This window comes from Coregonus clupeaformis, chromosome 14, assembly GCF_020615455.1.
Source record: "Coregonus clupeaformis isolate EN_2021a chromosome 14, ASM2061545v1, whole genome shotgun sequence".
Classification (NCBI taxonomy): Eukaryota; Metazoa; Chordata; class Actinopteri; order Salmoniformes; family Salmonidae; genus Coregonus; species Coregonus clupeaformis.
This window is the reverse complement of record NC_059205.1, coordinates 15,032,180-15,053,449: the sequence shown is the minus strand read 5'-3', so window position 1 is coordinate 15,053,449 and position 21,270 is coordinate 15,032,180. Positions and strand designations below refer to the sequence as shown.

General features: G+C 47.5%; 1 protein-coding gene across 2 annotated transcripts in view; it reads right to left on the bottom strand.

Annotated features, from left to right (window-relative positions):
* epha4b (eph receptor A4b) overlaps positions 1–21,270 on the bottom strand; it is a 134,471-nt gene that overhangs the window by 12,270 nt on the left and 100,931 nt on the right. For both annotated transcript variants that reach the window (XM_041896581.2, XM_041896582.2), the window contains exons 11-13: positions 8,231–8,298; positions 7,387–7,512; positions 7,035–7,220 (exon numbers count right to left, since the gene is read on the bottom strand). In XM_041896581.2, coding sequence (XP_041752515.2) covers positions 7,035–7,220; positions 7,387–7,512; positions 8,231–8,298 — 380 coding nt within the window. The remainder of the gene's footprint in view (positions 1–7,034; positions 7,221–7,386; positions 7,513–8,230; positions 8,299–21,270) is intronic.

The following is a 21,270-nucleotide window of genomic DNA, read 5'->3' as shown; positions in this document are numbered from 1 at the left end:
CCTAACCCGGACGACGCTGAGCCAATTGCGCGCCGCCTCATGGGTCTCCCGGTCGCGGCCGGCTGTGACACAGCCCGGGATCGAACCTGGATCTGTAGTGCCTTAGACCGCTGCGCCACTCGGGAGGCCCAATCACACACACATACACTGAAGAGATATGTTAACAGTCCCTGTGTGTGTGTGTGTGTGTGTGTGTGTGTGTGTGTGTGTGTGTGTGTGTGTGTGTGTGTGTGTGTGTGTGTGTGTGTGTGTGTGTGTGTGTGTGTGTGTGTGTGTGTACACGGTAAGCGTGGTACAGTTTGTAAACAGCCTGTGTCAGTAGTGATGAATAGGCCACATTTCCCTAATCAGAGATGCTGGGAGGAACCAGACAGAGATAAGGAGCAGGGAGGGAGGAGAGAGAGAGATGGAGGGAGGAGAGAGGAGGAGATGACTGACAGGGAAAGAGAGGTGATGAAAGAAAAGAGGAAAATTGAAAGAGGAGGGTGAAGGTTGAAGGTACGATTGGGATGAGAGCGGAGAGGTATGGGGGAAATATGGTTGTCAGGGGTGAGGGGAGAGTAGGAAGAGTAGGGGAGAGAAATAAAGGAGAAAGTAAGAGAGATAGGTGAGGAGGGAGAGGGGGAGGAAAGGGGGAGCCGGGGTGAGGGAGGCAGGAGGATAAGGTTGTCAGGGGAGGTCAGTAACAACACCGGGGATTCCTACCGTACAGCTCTATACTGGGTAAAGACGGTGATACATCACCCTAAATGAAATCACTATCTCACTGAGATAAATGCCACACACACACACACTAATAAATGCCTATCCTAACCCTCACCCCCAGCAGAGGAAAATCCAATTCCCTTCCACTTTTATCCCTTAGACTAATGTGGCTGTCAGAGAGAACACCGCTACCAGAGACGAGGCCAGAGGGGGTGTGTGTGTGTCTGTGTGTGTATTGACTGCAGGGCGCGCATGGGGACAGCACTGCGACAGCCATCTGATTTCGAGGCTGTCCTGCGGAGAAGTGTGTGTTTGTGTCCTGTGACTGCTCTATCAAAGGGACAGATGAAAGGGTCTGTAGGATTGATCCGTACCAAAGGGGAGGTCTGACAGCTCACAGCCGGCCCCCCTGACCTAACAGACAGACAGACAGACACGTGTGTATGTGTGAGAGTGACAGACGGACAGACTGACAGGCACACAGGCAGGCAGAAAGACAGAATACTGTGGTACAACTGGGGAGCTCAAAAAAAATGAATCTTATTGAATGAAGGTTAACAATGCTCTATTTCTCTGGGTGTGCGTGCGAAGTAAAGAGCTTCCCTAACTAGAAATAGAATGGGATGAGTGTTTTCATTGTGGTTCTCTGCTCTGACCGCTTGAGAAAACGCCACAGTTCAGCTCAGTAGTCCAATCCTTCCTTCATTCATTAAGACCATGCCATTATCCTCTTGGTCTATAATTCCTCTGCTATCTGAAGTCTTCATCTGGACTCCCACCATGGAGAATTAGCATGACAAGATGGCAGGGGTTAGCACCAAACCACACACACACTCCCCCTCTGTCTATCTCTCTGTTTATCTCTCCCTCCTTCTGCTGCTCTGCTCCCATACAATAGACCCCATTGACCACGTCCCTGAGACTCAATCACATGCCAGACACGCACGTATGTGTGCATGTACGTGCACGTTCGCATACACATACACACGCGGTCAGGTTGCCACGTTTAGCCTCTCTCCATTAGCTCTACGCCTCTCTGCTGTGTTAACAAATAAAGCCCTGTTCTTAAGACCCTACAGAAACACATTCACTTCAGCAGGGCCGAAATAAAGAGACATTCATTAAGATAAACAAGTGCAGAGAGTCACTTCAAATCCACAGAACGAAAGCATACTTGGTTTTAGATTAGTTGTGTGTAGCTTTTATCTCATAACGAGTGTACAAAACATTAGGGACACCTGCTCTTTCCATGACAGACTGACCAGGTGAAAGCTATGATCCCTTATTGATGTCACTTGTTGAATGTACTTCAATCTGTGTAGATGAAGGGGAGGAGACAGGTTAAAGACAGTTGAGACAGGGATTGTGTACGTGTGCCATTCAGAGGGTGAATGGGCAAAACAAAAGATTGAAGTGCCTTTGAACGGGGTATGTTAGTAGGTGCCAGGCGCACCGGTTTGTATTAAGAACTGCAACGCTACTGGGTTTTTCACACTCAACAGTTTCCATGTGTATCAAGAATGGACCACCACTCAAAGGACATCCAGCCAACTTGACACAACTGTGGGAAGTATTGGAGTCAACATGGGCCAGCATCCCTGTGGAACGCTTTCAACACCTTGTAGTGTCCATGCCCTGAAGATTTCAGGGCAACTCAATATTAGAAAGGTGTTCTTAATGTTTTGTACACTCAGTGTATATGCTTCTGTGTATTTCCAGTTTCTAACTCAGAGTGGTAATACAGCTCTAGCTTTTGTAACCACCTCCCTGTTGACCCATATAGAGCCTTTCCCCACGCGAGTGCGTCAGTAAACGAGCACCTGACAGAAACAAAGAGCTCTGAAGATCAGGACTAAATGATAGCGCTCAGCTTCGATAGGACAAACAGACGCTCAAGGAGACTGCAGCACTGGATAAGAAACTGTGTGTGTGTTGAGCCTGTTGGTGTGAATATGTGTGTGTTGAGCCTGTTGGTGTGAATATGTGATATGACCGAGAAAGAGAGGTGTCCTCTCAAATCAAATCAAATCTTATTGGTCGCGTAAACATATTTTGCAGATGTTATCGCAGGTGCAGCGAAATGCTTCTATTTCTAGCTCCAACAGTGCAGTAATACCTGACAATACAAAACAATACACACAAATCCAAAAAATAAAAGAACCCTAACCCTAAGAAATATCAGAACGAGCAATGTCAGAGTCGGAATATAAATATATATATGTATATGATGGTGTGTATAGACATTATGGACAGTATGTGAATAGAAAAGGTGTATACAGCAGTAGTTATATAGGATGAGCCTTGAATAGAATACAGTATATACACTGAGTGTACAAAACATTAGGAACACCTTCCTAATATTGAGTTGCACCCCCTTTTGCCCTCAGAACAGCCTCAATTCATCAGGGCATGGACTCTACAAGGTGTCAAAAGCGTTCCACACGGATGTTGGCCCATGTTGACTCCAATGCTTCCCACAGTTTTGTCAAGTTGGCTGGATGTCCTTTGGGTGGTGGACCATTCTTGATACACACGGGAAACTGTTGAGCATTAAAAACCCAGCAGCATTGCAGTTCTTGACACACTCAAACCAGTGCGCCTGGCACCAACTACCATACCCTGTTCAAAGGCACTTAAATATTTTGTCTTGCCCATTCACCCTCTGAATGGCTCACCTACACAATCCATGTCTCAATTGTCTCAAGACTTTAAAATCCTTCTTTAACCTGTCTCCTCCCCTTCATCTACACTGATTGAAGTGGTTTTAGGAGACATCAATAAGGCATCATAGCTTTCGCCTGGATTCACCTGGTCAGTCTATGTCATGGAAAGAGCATGTTTTGTAAACTCAGTGTACATTTGAAGTGGGTAAAACAGTATGTAAACATTATTAAGTGACCAGTGTTCAATGACTATGTACATAGGGCAGCAGTCTCTAAGGTGCAGGGTAGAGTACCGAGTGGTAGCCGGCTCTGTGAGTATGTATGTGTTTAAGATTGTTTAAGTATGTGTGTGTGTTTGTGTGTGTGTGTGTGTGTGTGTGTGTGTGTGTGTTTAAAGGGATACTTCGGGATTTTGGCAATGAGGCCCTTCATCTACCATTTTTATGTCTCTGTGTCCAGTATGACGGAAGTTAGCGGTAGTGCCAGCATGCTAGCAGATACCATAGACTCCCAGTCATTATGCTATCGCTAGTTAGCAATTGCGCTAACGCTAGTTGGCAACTTCCTTCAAACTGCACGCAGAGACATAAAAATGGTATCCACAAGTTAATTTGACTCATTGCCAAAATCCCAAAGTATCCCTTTAAGAGTGTGTAGGCCGATGTGTGTATCTGTGTGTGATGCTCAGTGCTCCAGAGCTAGTTCATTTGCAGTAGGGTGGTGAGCAGGCTTGCAGATTGCCTATTGATCTTCTGCCAGGTGTGAGAGCAGCAGGGTATAAAATGGATGCAGGAGTTTTATGTTTTAACAGCACTTCATTAACACATGCTTTTAACGAGAGAACTGGCCTCCTTTCGCCTCTCTCAACCTCATACACCACAGGGCTCATTTATTTACTGTGTGTGTGTTCTAGCTTCAGAAACAAAAGGGAACGTTACCAGGAGATGTTAACTGGGTGTAGATGAAGATAAAGGGGTTTTAACTAAATGATACATAATATGTTTAACAGCATGTGGATCTCTCTTTTTGTATGGCTGGAGGGGCATAAAGAGAGCGAGGGGAACACTCCAATAAATTCACCACACAAAGACTGTTTAAACTCACATTGTCCCTCACACAAAGGAGAGCCTCCAAACTAATAACTACTTTCCCCAAATAGAGGATAACAGATTAGGGGAGAGAATAGAGCAGTCCATACCCAAGTGCAGAGAGAGAATGCATTAGATAGATAGTGGGCAGATGAAATGACGAGGTGTGCCTAATTGATGGTTTTCCAGATGAGATGATTGGCGGAGTGATTGTGTGAGGCGCATAAAGGAAGGATAAAGAGATAACTGGAGGGATGAAAGCGAGATAAGAGGACGGATGGAGAGAGATAGGGAGAGCGCACGCAGCACTTTTCCGATGCGCGGAGAGATGGAGGAGATAAATGTCTACTTTCCTCTCTCGTTGTCTGTGTGCGCAGCATTATCATTTGCATAACAATGGCAGCAATCAGAGTGAGACAGGCAGGGTGTTATTAGAATACCAGGACAGTGGGATGGAAGCCTCTTGGGGTTTAAAGTGGGTATAATGAGAACACATACACTCTTATACACACAGGGACACACCCTCACTCACAACCACACACAAAGGAAAAAGTATGTACACTATGATATGAACTAATATAGCCTGTCATAGAAAACTCACATGGACTGAAATAGACAGAGAGAGACACACACACACACTGGCCTGGACGTACACACACATAAAAACACGTGACACACACACATCTGAGCCCCATGTGAGCGGTCAGTGCTGATGATTAGAGTGTATGAGGTGTGAAGGGACCAGCTGGGACTGTCTGAAGGGCTGGAGGAGTTATATCGACCCGCCCCTCTCACATCTAACCCCCACACACTCACACCCTGGGCTGTGACCTGTGAAATTACTGCTCAGCTGTAGAAATATATCTATGTTTCGATGGTTTTCTCAATAGTCTCTAAAGACACATTCAGATATACACATCCTGAGCACACACTTACTCTATTCCCTCACGAAATACAATTAATTATATTCATTAAAAGTGATTCTCCATGCTACATCCTCCAAATGAACTTTGGTATTTCCATAGTGTGTGTGTGTGTATGTCAGTGTGTGTGTGTGTGTGCACATGTGTGTGCTTAGTGAGTGTGTGTGCGAACATGTGCGTGTGCATGTGTGTGTTTTGTGTATTTGTGCGTGTGTGCTCAGCTTATGTTTCACAGTGCATTAAAATGCTACTTCTGAGAGAAAAGAGCAGCAATTACCAACATGTGCCTGTGGAAATGAAAAGCAAATCTGATTTACTCTGCTAATAGTTCTACAAACCGCTCCAACCCAGCCAAGCAAAGGTCAAAATTACCATCTCACATTACCATATGAGAAAGAAAGAGAGCGCGAGAGAGAGGGGAGAGAGAGGGAGAGCGCGAAGAAGAGAGGAAATACAAATTAATAAGAAATTCAGAGGGAATTTCAGCATTGATATGCACGTTGCTGAATATTCATGAGGCTAAAAAACACATCCAATTAACTCTGTGAAATATTAATATTCATGATGTGGGTCATGCATATGCATTTGTTCTTTTGTTGCATGATCTAGGTGCCACTGAGCAGTGGTGTGCGGTGGGGCTGTTTTTGAATACTGACTATGACACCGGGGAGATGGGGGGGGGGGGTTGTTGGGGGAGACAGGGAGAAATGGGAAATTAGTGTTTATCTTTCTGTCTCTCTGCTGGTCTGACTGTCTCTCACTCTGATTCCCTCGCTCTGTTTCTCTCTCTTCATTAAATATCTAGAGCAACTTTGTGCGAGGCAAGTTACCATCAGCTTGTAATAACATTTCTATGTAAGGCATTTCTATTCTGTGACATTCATGTATATTTATAGGTTTAGTACTACAGGCTTAGAACGTCAGTGCAGATACAAGATACACTATTAAGTAACTGCTGCATTATAAAATAAATACTGTGCTGAGCTAAGTATTTGGAAATGATACTGCACGATTTGACAACAAGCAAGCTTCGTTTCTATATACGCTGTCTAATGTGTTTGTACTGTATGTCTTCGGGAAGACTTCAATAACAAGCGGAAGATGGAGAGAAAATGATGAGAAATTAGAAACAAAAATGAATAGAAGAAAGTCATAATGAGACTGATATGCTCTAATGAACAGAGAGAGAGAGAGAGGGGGTGGGTGGGTGGGTGGTTGGTTGGGTGGGGGGATGGAGTGACAGTGATGGTGGTAGTGATCTGTTATGAGGCTTGTTCAACCCTGTCTCTATATTTCTATATCACCTGTGACATCCAAACACACTCTCGCTAATGTAATAACAAGCACAAGTAAACACGTGCCCCTTGTACACACGTACACACACTCACAAACAGACACGTCAAAAGCACTGGCTGCCATGGGAACTGGAGCCTTTTATCTGATCCAGGGTCGAGTCTGATTCTCATGAACAGAACCGCTCTGCTGTCTCTCTCACACACAGGTACGTGACATACACACACACGCACACACAATTCATGATCCAAAACAAACATTGGGCTCACGATTTGCAGATCTGAAGGGATGGAACAGGTTAAATATGTACGGCGATGGACAATCTCTGCTCGGATTTGTTAAAGTAGCTGTCAATCACTCACATCGTGTGACCACGCCCTCCAGTCTGATGATGTTCGGGTGGTCGAACTGTCCCATGATGCTGGCCTCAGAGAGGAAGTCCCGCCTCTGTTTGTCAGAGTATCCTGCCTTCAGACTCTTTATGGCAACGTAGATCTCCCTCTTTCCCTGGAGACGCAGACGGCCGCTACACACCTCCCCAAACTCACCTACAACACACATACTGTACATATAAAATGTCTGCATAACTGATTAACAATCAGATTGCTCTTGACTGCACCACTGGGGTTCCACAGGCATCAATGTAAGGGCCACTTTTATTCAATTTGTATAGTTATGTTTTTGTAGTTTGAACAGCAACCAGAGATCACTCACCCGCTCCGATGACTCTCTCTATGCGAATGCTGGAAGCATCAATCTCTTTGGCAAAGTCTCTGACCGCCTGGTTAGGATCCTCATAAGTATGTGGATGGATATAGGTCTTACTGCCAGGAAGTTTGACTGGAGAGAGAGAGAGAGATAGAGGGGGGCGAGAAGAGAGGAGAGAAACAGAGAGAGATCTCAATAACCTTCCTTGTAGAAAGCAGGCAGTGAACAACCGCACGACATAGAAATGTGCTCAACTCCAACATAATTAAAGTTATGTAAATGGCTGCTGAATCCTTGAGAGTTCAATATCACATATTCAATATCGCCCTCTCAGATGGAACTCTTCTCCCACACTGCCTCTCAGAAATGTTTTGTTATGTACGTCCTACAGCAACACTAGAGAATGAATGTCAATTCTGCTCACTTATACAAGACATTCACTTTCTGAGAAGCAACTTGAGCATATTCTTATGGACGTGACTGAGTGATTCACAATGAGAATCTAAACTGCTTCTGTATGGTGTAATTGTTTAAGCTGAAAAGCTGAAAGGGGGTTAAGCATATTTCTCCTCTTTTTCCCACGGACAGTGAAAGAGGAGCCTATAATGAATTGCAATAGCCTGAATCACTTTCTGTTTATGTACATGTGAAAATAACCTGTGATGCATCGAAAGAGTGTACTCTGTGTGTATGTGTGACGCTTGGCGAAGTAAACACAATGGGCATTCACTAAACACAAAACCCTTCTTCATAACAAGTAGAAAGATCATAAACAACCCATTATGGAAGGTTTCAATGGACATGAACTTGTCTCTACTGAATAGTCGAGTGAGTGTGTGTGTGTGTGTACCTCGTCCATGTTGAAAATGCATCTTCTCTTCGTCAGGGTCCTGCTTGGCTTTGATGTATCCACAGTGTCTGAGGAACAAACCACACCAACAGGTTAATGACATCAAGGTTAGTGTGTGTGTGTGTGTGTGCATGTGTGTGTGTGTGAGAGCTATTATTTCCAGTCTATGAAACTCCCATGATACATATTGAAGAGCCGAGGGCATTTTGAAAGTCTAGAAACAGTCTCCTATTTTTCAGCCCCTTGTCCTCCATCCTCCCCCTACCCCCCCTCTCTCTGGTCTCCGTATGCTGGAGCCTGGGGGTGTGAAAGCAGTAGTCCTTCACTCTCTTTCTCCTCCCCCATCTCAATTCCATTCAATTTAAGGGCATTATTGGCATGGGAAACGTATGTTTACATTGCCAAAGCAAGTGAAATAGATAATAAACAAAAGTGAAATAAACAAAAGTTCCAAAAGAATCAAGACATTTCAAATGTCATATTATGTCTATATACAGTTGTCATGACTTGCCTTCATGGGCTGGGAATCAAAGATGCCGGCTAAGCAAAGGTTTGAACACCCCCTCTCCTGGGGGCCAGTTTTATGACCGGTCGTAAATTCCTTGCAGAAACTTTATTTTCTGTGCCATACAGTATTGGGAGAGGGAATTTTCCTGTGAGACAAAGGAAGTCTTCCCGCCAAGACTCCAACATCCAAAAGTGGATAATGAAACAATATTCCACATTAAAATAATGTGGGAAATGGTCGGTGGGGACTTAAAGAAAAATCATGTCAAATTCGTTACTATGTTATGATGTCATTAAAGACAGTGGAACAACATAACTGTATCTCTGGGGGTGTACACTTCCCAGTTATGAGGTTTGCATCTAATTATTGTATAAAACGAATGATTAAGTATAATAATACTTTTGTGAAGATAATAATGTGATTTTAGCATTCTAGATGAGATTATTGTTTCCATATTGATTTGTTCTCAGTCAGTGGCCACGCCCAGATTAGCACAAACATGATGAAACGCCCCCTTTTCTACTCAAGTATAAAACCCCTCGTGACGAAATTCACCTCAGACCAAGCAGATTACAGTATAAGCCGGATGTTGCAAATGGTTGAATTTCTACCAGACCCGGAAGCGTGAAGCTGAAGCTACACAGCTTAAAATGGTTAGACCAAGAAGAGCAGGAAGCCCCACGGTTTAAAATGGTTGAAACTCTACAGACCAGCCGACATGCAGCGCGAGCTGAATATGGCAAAATGGTGAAACTCTGAAACTCTCAACCTCTACACGAGGTGAAGAAGAAGACAATGCGCTAGACCATAGCATTACCAGTCTGCAGCTGGCATGTATAGTCGTCTAGAGAACTTTCACTAAAGACACGAGTTGGGAAGGACAATCCCTCTCAGACAACCGTTGGTACATCTGAAGTACCTATTCTAACAGATCAACTCTACGAACTACAGGGTACACTGAAGTATCCATTCTAACTACTACAACCAGAAACTCTACCAAGGACATTGGGATCTCTGGTGGGCAAACCAGAGTCCTACATCATCAACTCAACTATCGAAGACAGCTACTAGTAAATCATGTTGCATTTCTAATCTGAATGAGCGGTTATTAGGGTGCATAAGTATTATGATTACTGTGAGTGTAGTCTCCAAAGTAACAATGATAGTTTGAATCTCTGTCTTTCCCATCCATTCTGACCCTCCTTCTACCCAAGCATTCATGCTATTGTTCATCCAGTCCACTAGGGACCTGTTCTCATTGTATTACGTTAGTAATCAATAACCTGTGTGTGTGTGTTTGTATTCTGTGTTATTATTTAGTTAGTTAGTAAATAAATAATTAAGCCAATTTGTGTATTGCTGATTCATCAATAAGGTTAGGGTTCTTGCAGGTTCAAGGATTATGCGACGTTCAGAATGAGACTGATAAGAGGTAATTATTTAATAAATGACTGTTATCGATATATAACATATATCTTCTAAGAGTTTAATTCGGGAGATGGTAACTCGTTAAACAACTTCTTCCGTGGTGCCCCACATTCCTAATGAGTTAATTGTTACATGACTAATTTAATCGAGTGACAATTAAACATAGTTAATTATTTGATAAATAACAGTCACCATATTAATATAAGTCACGACACAGTGAAGACTTCTCTCTCACTCTCCCTTTCTCTGCTTCCCTCTCTCTGGTGTGTGCAGTAGCCTGAGGGTGTTTGTAAGTGTGTGTGTCTGTGTGTGGGTGGTATTGTCATCCCATTTCATTAGAGGTGCATATAGATCCATGCATTACCATGAAATACACCCCTTCAACTCTTTTATCAACCTTTCTGCTCATTAACTACCTCTGCCTACACCTCCATTGGCTACCACACACACACACACACACACACACACACCCACACACACACACACACACACACACACACACACACACACACACACACACACACACACACACACACACACACACACACACAACGTGCAGAGCCGATTAATCCAACGATCAAAAACAACCATCAATCGATTGATCAGCCCAGCTGTGAGGAAGTGTTAAACTAGCTCTGGTTAAAAAGCACCACTGTTTGTGAGAGGTTAGGGAGGGGTTGGGGGCAGAGTGGTTAACATGAGCTTTTCTCCACTCCGCTCTGTAAAACTTCAGTAGGAAAACAGCACATTTAACAAGCCAATTAACACAAAACACCATTACATTTAACGCTCGCTTAAATACAGCTTGAAGGTTTTAGCCCAAAACATAAAAGAGTAAAATCAATTTTCACATCGTCAGGTACTAAAACACCACATAAATGGTTTATTTCCTGGCTCCTCTCCTCCCTTCTCCTTTCCTCTCCTCTCTGATGTTTTCCTTTAATTTCCTCTCCTCTCTTCCTTCAAACTAACTTTCCCCTTCTCTTCCCTCCTCTCTCCATTCCCCCTCTCCTCTCCTCCCTCTGTCATATCATCTCCTCTCATTATGAAGACTTATGAAGGGAAGTCATTCTAGAAAAGAAACCCTGTCCATCTCTTCCATCCTAATCAGGAACCAGTACATCTTAAAGCCATTCTGATTGTAATTGGTTTGGGATTCGTTCCAAGAACTGTGATCAACCACTTTTACATCTAGACACCAACTAGAGATGGAGGGAGGAAGAAGAAAGAAAGAAAACTGAAGATCCCTGGCCAGCAAAGAGGAATGATGGACCGGTGAGATACATGGCAAAAGGGAGAGAGGAAGGAGAGGTGAAGGGGGTAGTGAGGCCTCTCTCTCTCTCTCGCTCAGTAAATATGACAGTCATTTGGTGCCTAATCCCTATGTTGGTTTTTACACAGCTGAACGGATGGAATAACTCAGCCTACAATGGACCCTCTAGGGAATACTGTCTCTGTCTGGGACTGGGGTGAGGGATGAAGAGGAGGCCTGGGGGAGAGAGGGGTAGGGGGCAAGACACACACCCCTCTGCCATGTGTTCGGCTGGGGGGTCCCTTGGGTCGAGGTTGGGGGCTGGGGGGCAAAATTAGGAAGCGTTAGGGGAGTATGGGAGGGTGTGTGGGGGGGTTGGTGGGTCCCACCTGTTTATCAGCTGGGTACAAGCCAGAGGGGGGACTGTGATCATTACCCCCCAACGCGCACCGCTACTGAGACACAACACACACACACCCCAGCCGCTTGGGGCAAGTGTCTAGAGCATATGGGGAATGGGGAGACCAGGTCACACCTCTGCCCCGACTGCGATGCAAAACTCCCATGAGGGTACAGCCCTCTAACCCTCACCCCCCCTACACATACACCCACATACACCCACATACACCCACATACACCCACATACACCCACATACACCCACATACACCCACATACACACACACTGCAGTGCACCTGAGGCAAGGCACAAACAACCCAAGCGCACTGATGACATTTTTCCCCATTCACTGCGGGTGTGTGTGCGTGTGCGTGTCTGTGTAAATGGAGTTCTCTAAGAGGGGTACACACATTTCCATAGTAATTACAGTGTGCCTCATTTAGCCTCTCCAGTTAGAAGTGTCATGATTCATTACTGCTGAAAGACATCTCTAAAATCAAATGAACATGCACACACACACACACACACACACACACACACACACACACACACACACACACACACACACAGCATTGCTTGGGTTCCAGAGGTATTTTGTGCCCCCCAAGCAACAAAACATAAAGGTAAGTTCACTATAATGCAGTATACAGAAGGTTTTGTAAAAAATCTAAATACCTGAATAGTCTAGAGAGCAACACAAACCCACCCAAGGGCTAGATAGGAACCTAGGTTGGGTGAATGTCTGTTCAAATGGGTCGGCTTTATGCATCTGTTCTACAGTACCACTTTATATTTATAAGTACTAACACTGCATATCTGTGTATCTGGTTCCATCTGTCATCCATAGGTAGTGAGGCTCCATTGCTCCAGTACGTTCCCATCCAATTTAACAACCACATACTCCGCTATCTCTCTCTCTCTCTCTCTCTCTCTCTCTCTCTCTCTCTCTCTCTCTCTCTCTCTCTCTCTCTCTCTCTCTCTCTCTTTCTCTCTCTCTCTCTCTCTCTCTCTCTCTCTCTCTCTCTCACACACACACCCTTCACTTTCTCTCTCACTCTCATACATCGCAGGTGCACACACACACATACATGTACGCACACACATATACACATCATTCACATACACACATGCACAAACACATAGACATCCCACACACACATGTACATGTACACACACACACATGCATACACACTCCTCCTCTCCCTCCTCTGTTCCAGTCCACTGAGGACAACAGGCTATTCCGGTCCTCCAAAAGCCACACACTCTACATTTGCATATCAATTTACTTTTTAATATTATACTCTGTCACGTGAGACCCATTTGTTATTCGGCTAGCGAGGTTCCACCTTCATGGAACTCCATCCATATATTATCCTCCCCATCCCCCCTTCTCTCTCTCTCTCTCTCTCTCTCTCTCTCTCTCTCTCTCTCTCTCTCTCTCTCTCTCTCTCTCTCTCTCTCTCTCTCTCTCTCTCCCTCTCCCTCTCTCTCTCTCTCTCGCTCTCTCTCCCTCTCCCTCTCTCTCTCTGCACTCCTTCTCTTTCTCTCTGCCACCTCTATCTTTCTCTTTCGTTCTCCACTCACCCCATAGCCTACACTACATTTCTTTGTCTTTTCCTCTTCCCTTAACTCTCTCGCTCTCTTGCTCACGTTTAGTCTCCTCTTTTATTTCACCCCCTCCACGTATCTCTCTCTCTCCCTCTCTCTCTGTCTTCGTGGGCCCTATCTTCAGATCTGTGTAGTCTGAGTGGAGGGCTGGATATGATGCAGAATACTCAACGGGGGTCCTACACTGCATGCTAACTAACACGCATTCAGATGAAGGAGGGAGGGAGGGCGAGAGAGAGAGGACAAAAGAGAATGAGAGAATAAAAGAGTGTAAGACAAAGAGCAAGAGAAAGGCAGAGAAACAGAGAGGGAGAAGACAAGCGGGCCACAGTAGTTATAGGGCTAAGGCTATCTTCAACAGGATCTTTGACGGTAGCTTGAATAGCTGACTCAGGTGCCCTTGTCTGTGTGATCGACACACTAGGGAAAATCACGCTCAACGCTACGAGAGAGAGAAGCACTCTGAAAGACTGTCTTTAGGAAAGCTGCCAAGAGGAGAGAGGGAGAAAGAGAGAGAGAGAGAGAAGATAATAGAGAAGAAGAGATCAAAAGACAGAAACTTTCACGGAAAGAAAAGGCTTGATCTAAAGAGCTTTCAAGAGAGGGGAAGTTCTGAAAAGCGGAGAGTGATTTGTGTAAATATGGATGTTGAAATATCCTTGAAACTAAGAGCGAAGGAAAACACACACACACACACACACACAGATCAATCCACTGTTCAAACATATATCCGGCAGAGACAGCTCAAAGTCAAATAAAGTTGCTGTGTGTTTTCTGTGTGTGTTTTCCGTGTAACCTTGGCCGTATCTTAACTAGCCTTGCTTCCACAGCTAATAAAGGCAGTGTAAATGTGAACTGTATCATTCAATGTGTTTTATATGACAAGCAAGCTTTAATGAGATTAGTCAAAGACCTCAGAGCGTAGAAGGAGAAATTGATGTACTCAGGGAGGAAGAACAGAACTAGGGAGGGGGGCCAATACACACATACACATCTGACGTTTTACTTATCCACTTGCCCTCCAATATAGCCCAGAGTAGTAGATTGTATATGTATATATGTGTGTGTGTGTGTGTGTTTCAACATACAGCATGTGACTTTACTGTGTGTTCTTGATGTGTTTCTACCTCTTAACCAACAAGCTGTTTGTCTATAATGTTCAATCAGCCCATTCAGATGAGCGAGTGTTTTCTGTGCTTAAAAAAATGTGATAACTGGTCATAATAATAGTAATAATACATGGGACTTATATAGCGCTTTTCAAGGACCCAAAGTCACTATACAATCGTAGAAATTAAACAAAAAAACAGCAGTCAAAACAAAAAAACATCAGATTAAACAAAAACATGAACTAAGAGAGGGGTGGGCTCAAGGAAGGGAATGAGTGTGATGTATCAGTGTATGGAAAGGGTAGGGTTTGGGTTTGGCTACGAACCCGGTTTAGAGTAAGGGTTTGAGTTAGGTGGTGCTCAGTATGGTAAAGAGAGGAGTGTCTTTGTAGTGTATTGCAGAGTTTTGAACCATTTGGACCTTATGGAGGGAGTTGATGCCGGAGAGTACTTAGTTGCAGTAGTCAAGACAGGAGGAGATGAATGCATGTATGAGGGTTTCAGCGGCAGGTAGGGAGAGGGAGGACCTGACTTTGCAAATGTTGCGGAGGTGGAAGAATGAAGATTTCACAGTCTGTCTTATGTAGTGTTCAAAGGAGAGGGTGGAGTCCAGGATGACGCCAAGGTTGCGTGCGTGGGGGGAGGGAGAGACAGTAGTGTCGTCAATGATGTTTGCATTGCAGAGAGGCAGGATTCAATGTGGGTCAGAGGTGGGTTGGGGAGGGATTTGGTGCTGAGGTAGATCTGGGTGTCATCGGCATAGCAGTGGAAGTCAAGGTTGAAGTGACGGAGGATATGACAAAGGGGGAGGACGTCGTTGATGAAGAGTAAGGGACCCAGCACAGAGCCCTGGGGGACACCCTGTGTAACTGCAGCTGAGTCTGAGGTGTGGCCATTGAGGGACATATAGTGGGTCGAAATGTCCTTTATATAGGGTGTGTGCCTGTGTTTGTGTGTGTGTGTGTGTGTGTGTGTGTGTGTGTGTGTGTGTGTGTGTGTGTGTGTGTGTGTGTGTGTGTGTGTGTGTGTGTGTGTGTGTGTGTGTGTGTGTGTGTGTGTGTGTGTGTGTGTGTAGTGAGGGTGTGTGTGAGCTGCATACATAGACATGCCCATTTCCAGCTGAGCTGATGTGATGAGTTTACTATTCACAGCAGAAGACAGCCTGAAGACTACTGTAACCACTTTGCTTCAGTCAAAGTTGCCATCTAAAGGCCAAGGCAAAATTATCAGTGGCTGACACTGAAAAAACAGACATTTAAAAGATGTTTGGTTTCTCTGACAATAAAGCAATGTAAGTATCTCATGACAATAACAATCAAGGGCCAAGGAAATTAGGAGTGGGAAGGAAGAAGGGTTACAAAAAAGAGAAAGAGAAAGAGCAGAAAAGACTAAATACTCCACAAAATCCCCTATCAATCTTTCAGTTGTTCTTACAGTGTCATGAGCACTCTCTCTCCCTGGTAGCAACATTAATTGCATTCAATTATCTTCCACTCTGCTCACCTCCCTCTCTCTACTCAGCCTAACTAGCTCCACCTGCCCTGCTCTGCTCTTGTTACCTGGCCAGCTGCACTGCATTTCCCACTCACCATCCTCACCTTGCCTCACTCTGTTCTAATTACTCTGCCAGCTGAACTGCATTTCCCCACTACCTCTCCCAGTATATCAAGCCCTGTTTTTCAGCCAAGCCCTGTCAGATCGTCTTCAAACCCGGACCAGTATCCTGCCTGTCTGCGCTCTGACTCCTGTTTGTGATACCGATCCTTTCTTGACTGCCTCCTTGTTCTACTGCCCCGTCTATCCCAACCTGCCTTCTGGACCTCGACTACTCTCCGATCTTCAGCCCCTCCGGTAACTCGTTTCTGCCTTCTGTCTCTCACCACGATATTTGCCCAGCCCTGATCTGTACTTCTGCCTGCCATTCATATTGCTGTTGTGTGTGTGTGTTCCCCCAGGTCTCCGACCACCAGATGAGCGTGCCCAGACGTTTCACCACCCTCAGCCCGATACGCCGCTCCATCACTGGGGAACACACACACTAAGCACTTGGACTGGACACCCCCGGACATTTGGTGACCCCCGGAGCACAGGTACCCACAGGAGGACCCTGAAAGACCCCTGACACCCCTGGGACTCCTCTTCCCGCCTGTAACCTTGAATAAAGAACTCTGAATTTGAACTTGCGCTCTTGGGTCCTCTTCTGTTCGTGACAGAACGATCTGACCATCATGGACCCAGCGCACTCCCTGACCACGATGGAGGAAGAGCCAGAGAGGACTGCCCTACAGCGACTGGAACGCTCTGAGGGAGACATAAATCGGATGGCTGGCGACATCGCTTCCCTTCTCCAGCTATTCAACCAGCAGCAACAACAGTTCCAACTGCAGCAACAACAGCTAGCCCAAGCCCTGCAATTACTCTCAAGCCCGGCTACTCCACCTGCACCCCCCTGGTCCTTTTGTTCCTGTACCACCGATACTCCTTCATCCCTCCGCTGGAGGTCCCAATGCTGCAGGCCCGGCAGTGCTGCCACCAGATCCCCACGCTCCTGAACCAAGGATTGGGAACCCGGAACGTTTTGATGGCAACCAGAAGCAAGTAAGACCATTCTTGAGCAGCTGCCGAATCCAGTTTGCACTACAGCCCAGGACTTTCTCAACAGAGGGAGCCAAGGTGGGGTATGTCATCACACATCTCACCGGTCGAGCTCGGTTGTGGGGAACGGCGGAATTCGACCGGCAAACCCCAGCCTGTGCCTCCTTCAGTGCCTTTGAGGAGGAGATGTTAAAGGTCTTTGACCTAGGCTCGCCAACAGCCGAAGCGTCACAAGCTCTGCTCACCATCCGTCAGGGCAATCGGACAGTGGCAGACTTCTCCATTGACTTTCGTACTCTGGCCAGTCAAAGCTCGTTTAACCCAGAGGCACTGGTGCAAGCCTTCCTCCATAGCCTGGCGGACTATATCAAGGACGCAGCTTGTTTCCCATGACCCGCCCTCAACGCTTGATGCCGCCATTGACCTTGCCGTTCGCATTGACCGCCGTATACAGACCCGGAGGAGGGAGAAGGGCCGTCTCAGTCAACCTGCCATCCGTACTCGGGTCGATACCGCTTCTGTCCAGCCCCTGCCTGTCAAGTCCCATAGCCAACTCAATCAGCCTGAGGCCATGGAGATTGGCCGTGCCTCTCTGACTCCCGAGGAGCGTCGGCGCCGTTCTAAGCTCCAACCTTTGCCTCTACTGTGGTGGCGAGAATCACCGTGTCGCTACTTGTCCGGCAAAAGCCGCAGCTCACCAGGTGTAGGGGAGATCCGGGTGAGCTCAACAAGCCTTCAGTCTCCCCTCCATCCGAAAGACCCTGCTTCATCTCCGCCTTCAGCTTTCTGACAAGACTCATACATTGGCCGCCCTTGTGGATTCCGGAGCCGAAGCAAACATCATGGACCCTGAGCTTGCACAGCAACTGGGCGTGAACCATCATCAACTGACACAACCCATTCCTGCACGAGCCCTGGATGGGCATCATCTTGGCACTGTCACTCATATCTCCGCCCCTGTGACAATCCTGCTGTCAGGAAACCACCAGGAGTCCATCCAGTTTCACCTCCTACACTCACCTGGCCAACCACTCATTCTTGGATACCCGTGGCTCCGGTCAGCACAACCCCCACATCGACTGGGAGACAGGAACAGTCCGTGAGTGGGGAAGGAGTTGTCACCAGACCTGTTTAAGGGGGGCCACCCTGCCCGTTCACCGGGAAGGATCTAGCGCTACCTCCGACATATCCAATGTTCCGGCCTGTTACCACAGCCTGAAAGAGGTGTTCAACAAATCCAAGGCGACATCTCTACCCCCCACACAGACCCTATGACTGCGCGATTGATCTCCTGCCTGGCACAGCACCTCCCAAGGGTCGTCTGTATTCACTGTCAGCCCCGGAAAGAAAGGCCATGGAGGACTACATTAATGACTCTCTTGCCTCCGGGATAATTAGACCGTCGTCTTCCCCGCAGGAGCGGGATTCTTCTTTGTCGGCAAGAAGGACGGTTCTCTTCGTCCATGCATAGATTACCGGGGTCTGAACGACATCACGGTTAAGAATCGCTACCCACTGCCCTTACTTTCGTCTGCCTTCGAACTGCTGCAGGGAGCCACTGTATTCACTAAGCTGGACCTTCGCAATGCCTACCATCTGGTGCGGATGAGGGAGGGAGACGAATGGAAGACAGCGTTCAACACACCAACCGGCCACTATGAATATCTCGTCATGCCCTTCGGCCTCACCAATGCCCCAGCAGTTTTTCAAGCCCTAGTGAATGATATCCTCAGGGACATGCTAAATACGTTCGTATTTGTGTACCTTGACGATATTTTAATATTCTCAAAGACTCTGTCAGAACACACGCACCACGTCCGGTTGGTCCTGCGCCGCCTGCTGGAGAACTCTCTTTCGTGAAGGCAGAGAAGTGCGAGTTCCATGCCAAGACCGTTTCATTCCTGGGGTATGTGGTGACCGAGGGCAGCATTCAGATGGATCTCACGAAGGTGTCGGCTGTCACTTCCTGGCCAGTTCCTGAGTCTCGGAAGAAGTTGCAACAGTTCCTGGGCTTTGCCAACTTTTATAGGAGATTCATCAGAAACTATAGCACAGTGGCTGCACCCCTCACGGCGCTAACCAGCACTAAACAACCGTACCAATGGACATCAGCTGCTGATAAGGCCTTCAATATCCTCAAGACATGTTTCACTTCTGCTCCCATCCTCCAGATGCCAGATGCAGCAAGGCAGTTTGTGGTGGAGGTAGATGCTTCGGACGTGGGAGTGGGTGCAGTGCTTTCTCAAAGAGCAGCTGAGGATGGCAAGATGCACCCCCTGTGCCTTCTACTCCCGTCGGCTAACCCCTGCCGAATGCAACTACGACATTGGGAACCGCGAGCTGTTGGCTGTCAAGCTCGCCCCTTGAAGAATGGCGGCACTGGTTAGAGGGGTCAAAGGAACCATTCGTAGTGTGGACAGACCACAAGAACCTGGAGTATATCCAAACAGCCAGGAGGCTGAACTCCCGTCAACAGCGGTGGTCTCTGTTCTTTACGCGCTTCAATTTCACGCTCTCCTACCGCCCGGGATCTCGCAACATCAAACCTGATGCTCTTTCCCCGGATGTTTCAGAAGGACGAGACCACCGCCATGACAGCTCCCATTCTTCCCAGCCACTTGGTCGTAGCGGCCCTCACCTGGGAGATCGAGAAGCAGGTCATGGAGGCTCTTCGGGACCAGCCAGGTCCAAGCACCAGCGCCCCCAACCGTCTGTTTGTTCCAGCAAATCTCAGGTCACCTGTGATTCAGTGGGGGCACGAATCCCGCCTGGCCTGTCATCCCGGCATCACTGCACCCTTCATCTGGTCCGCCAGCGGTTCTGGTGGCGGGGGATGAGACGGGATGTCCGAGAATTCATCCGAGCTTGTCCCACTTGTAACCGAAACAAGACTCCCAACCAGCCTCCTGCTGGGTTGCTGCAACCCCTACTCATACCCAAGAGGCCCTGGTCCCACGTTTCACTGGACTTTGTTACGGGCCTTCCGCCCTCTGACGGACACACAGTCATCCTTACCATTGTTGACCGCTTTAGTAAGATGACCCACTTCGTGCCCCTTCCCAAACTACCCTCTGCTAAAGAGACCTCCCAGGTGGTCCTGGAACATGTGTTTCGTATCCATGGCCTACCCCAGGATATAGTGTCAGACCGGGGCCCGCAATTCTCAGCAACCTTTTGGAAGGAGTTCTGTCATCTCCTTGGGGCCACCGCCAGCCTATCGTCTGGATTCCACCCGCAGTCAAACGGCCAGACTGAACGCATGAACCAGGAGCTGGAGAAGGCACTGAGGTGTGTGGCTTCCCAAAATCCCCGGGCCTGGGCTCAACACCTGCTCTGGGTGGAATATGCCCATAATTCACTCACCAGTTCCTCCACCGGGCTCTCCCCCTTTCAGTGTGTCTACGGGTATCAACCTCCACTGTTTGCCAGCCAGGAGGCGGATGCCACCTGTCCGTCTGCTCTTGCGTATGCCCGCCGCTGCCGCCGCACTTGGGCCCAGGCTCGCACTGTGCTCCTGAAGTCTGGAACCAGCTACGCCGTCGGGTGCCAACCGACGGAGGACCCCAGCACCTACTTACCGGGTTGGTCAGAAGGTCTGGCTGTCTGCCCGGGATCTGCCGCGTGCGGGTTGTATCACGAAAGCTGGCCCCTCGCTTCATTGGTCCTTTTCCTGTGCAGAAAGTCATCAGTCCAACGGCGGTCCGACTTCAGTTGCCCGCTTCCATGCGGGTCCACCCCACCTTCCACGTCTCCAAGGTCAAGCCGTCCATGAAAGTCCCCTGGTCCCTGCAGCTCCGGCGCCACCTCCTCCGCGCCTCGTAGATGGCGGTCCTGTCTTCACCGTCCGGCGGCTGCTCCGCTCTAGGCGAAGGGGTAGGGGTCTCCAGTACCTCGTTGATTGGGAGGGATATGGTCCAGAGGAGAGGACCTGGATCCCGGCCAGGAGGATAGTGGACCGGACCCTTATCACTGACTTCCACCGACTACATCCTGATCAGCCTGCAATCCGTAGGGGCCGTCCCAAGAGGGGGTTCCTAGCCGTCCGGCCCGCCCCTGCTCCTGTCTCAGTGCCTGTCCTGTCTCCCGACCGTGACCCTCCAGCTCCTTCTGAGGATGAGGAGATTCACTCGGACCGCTCGGAG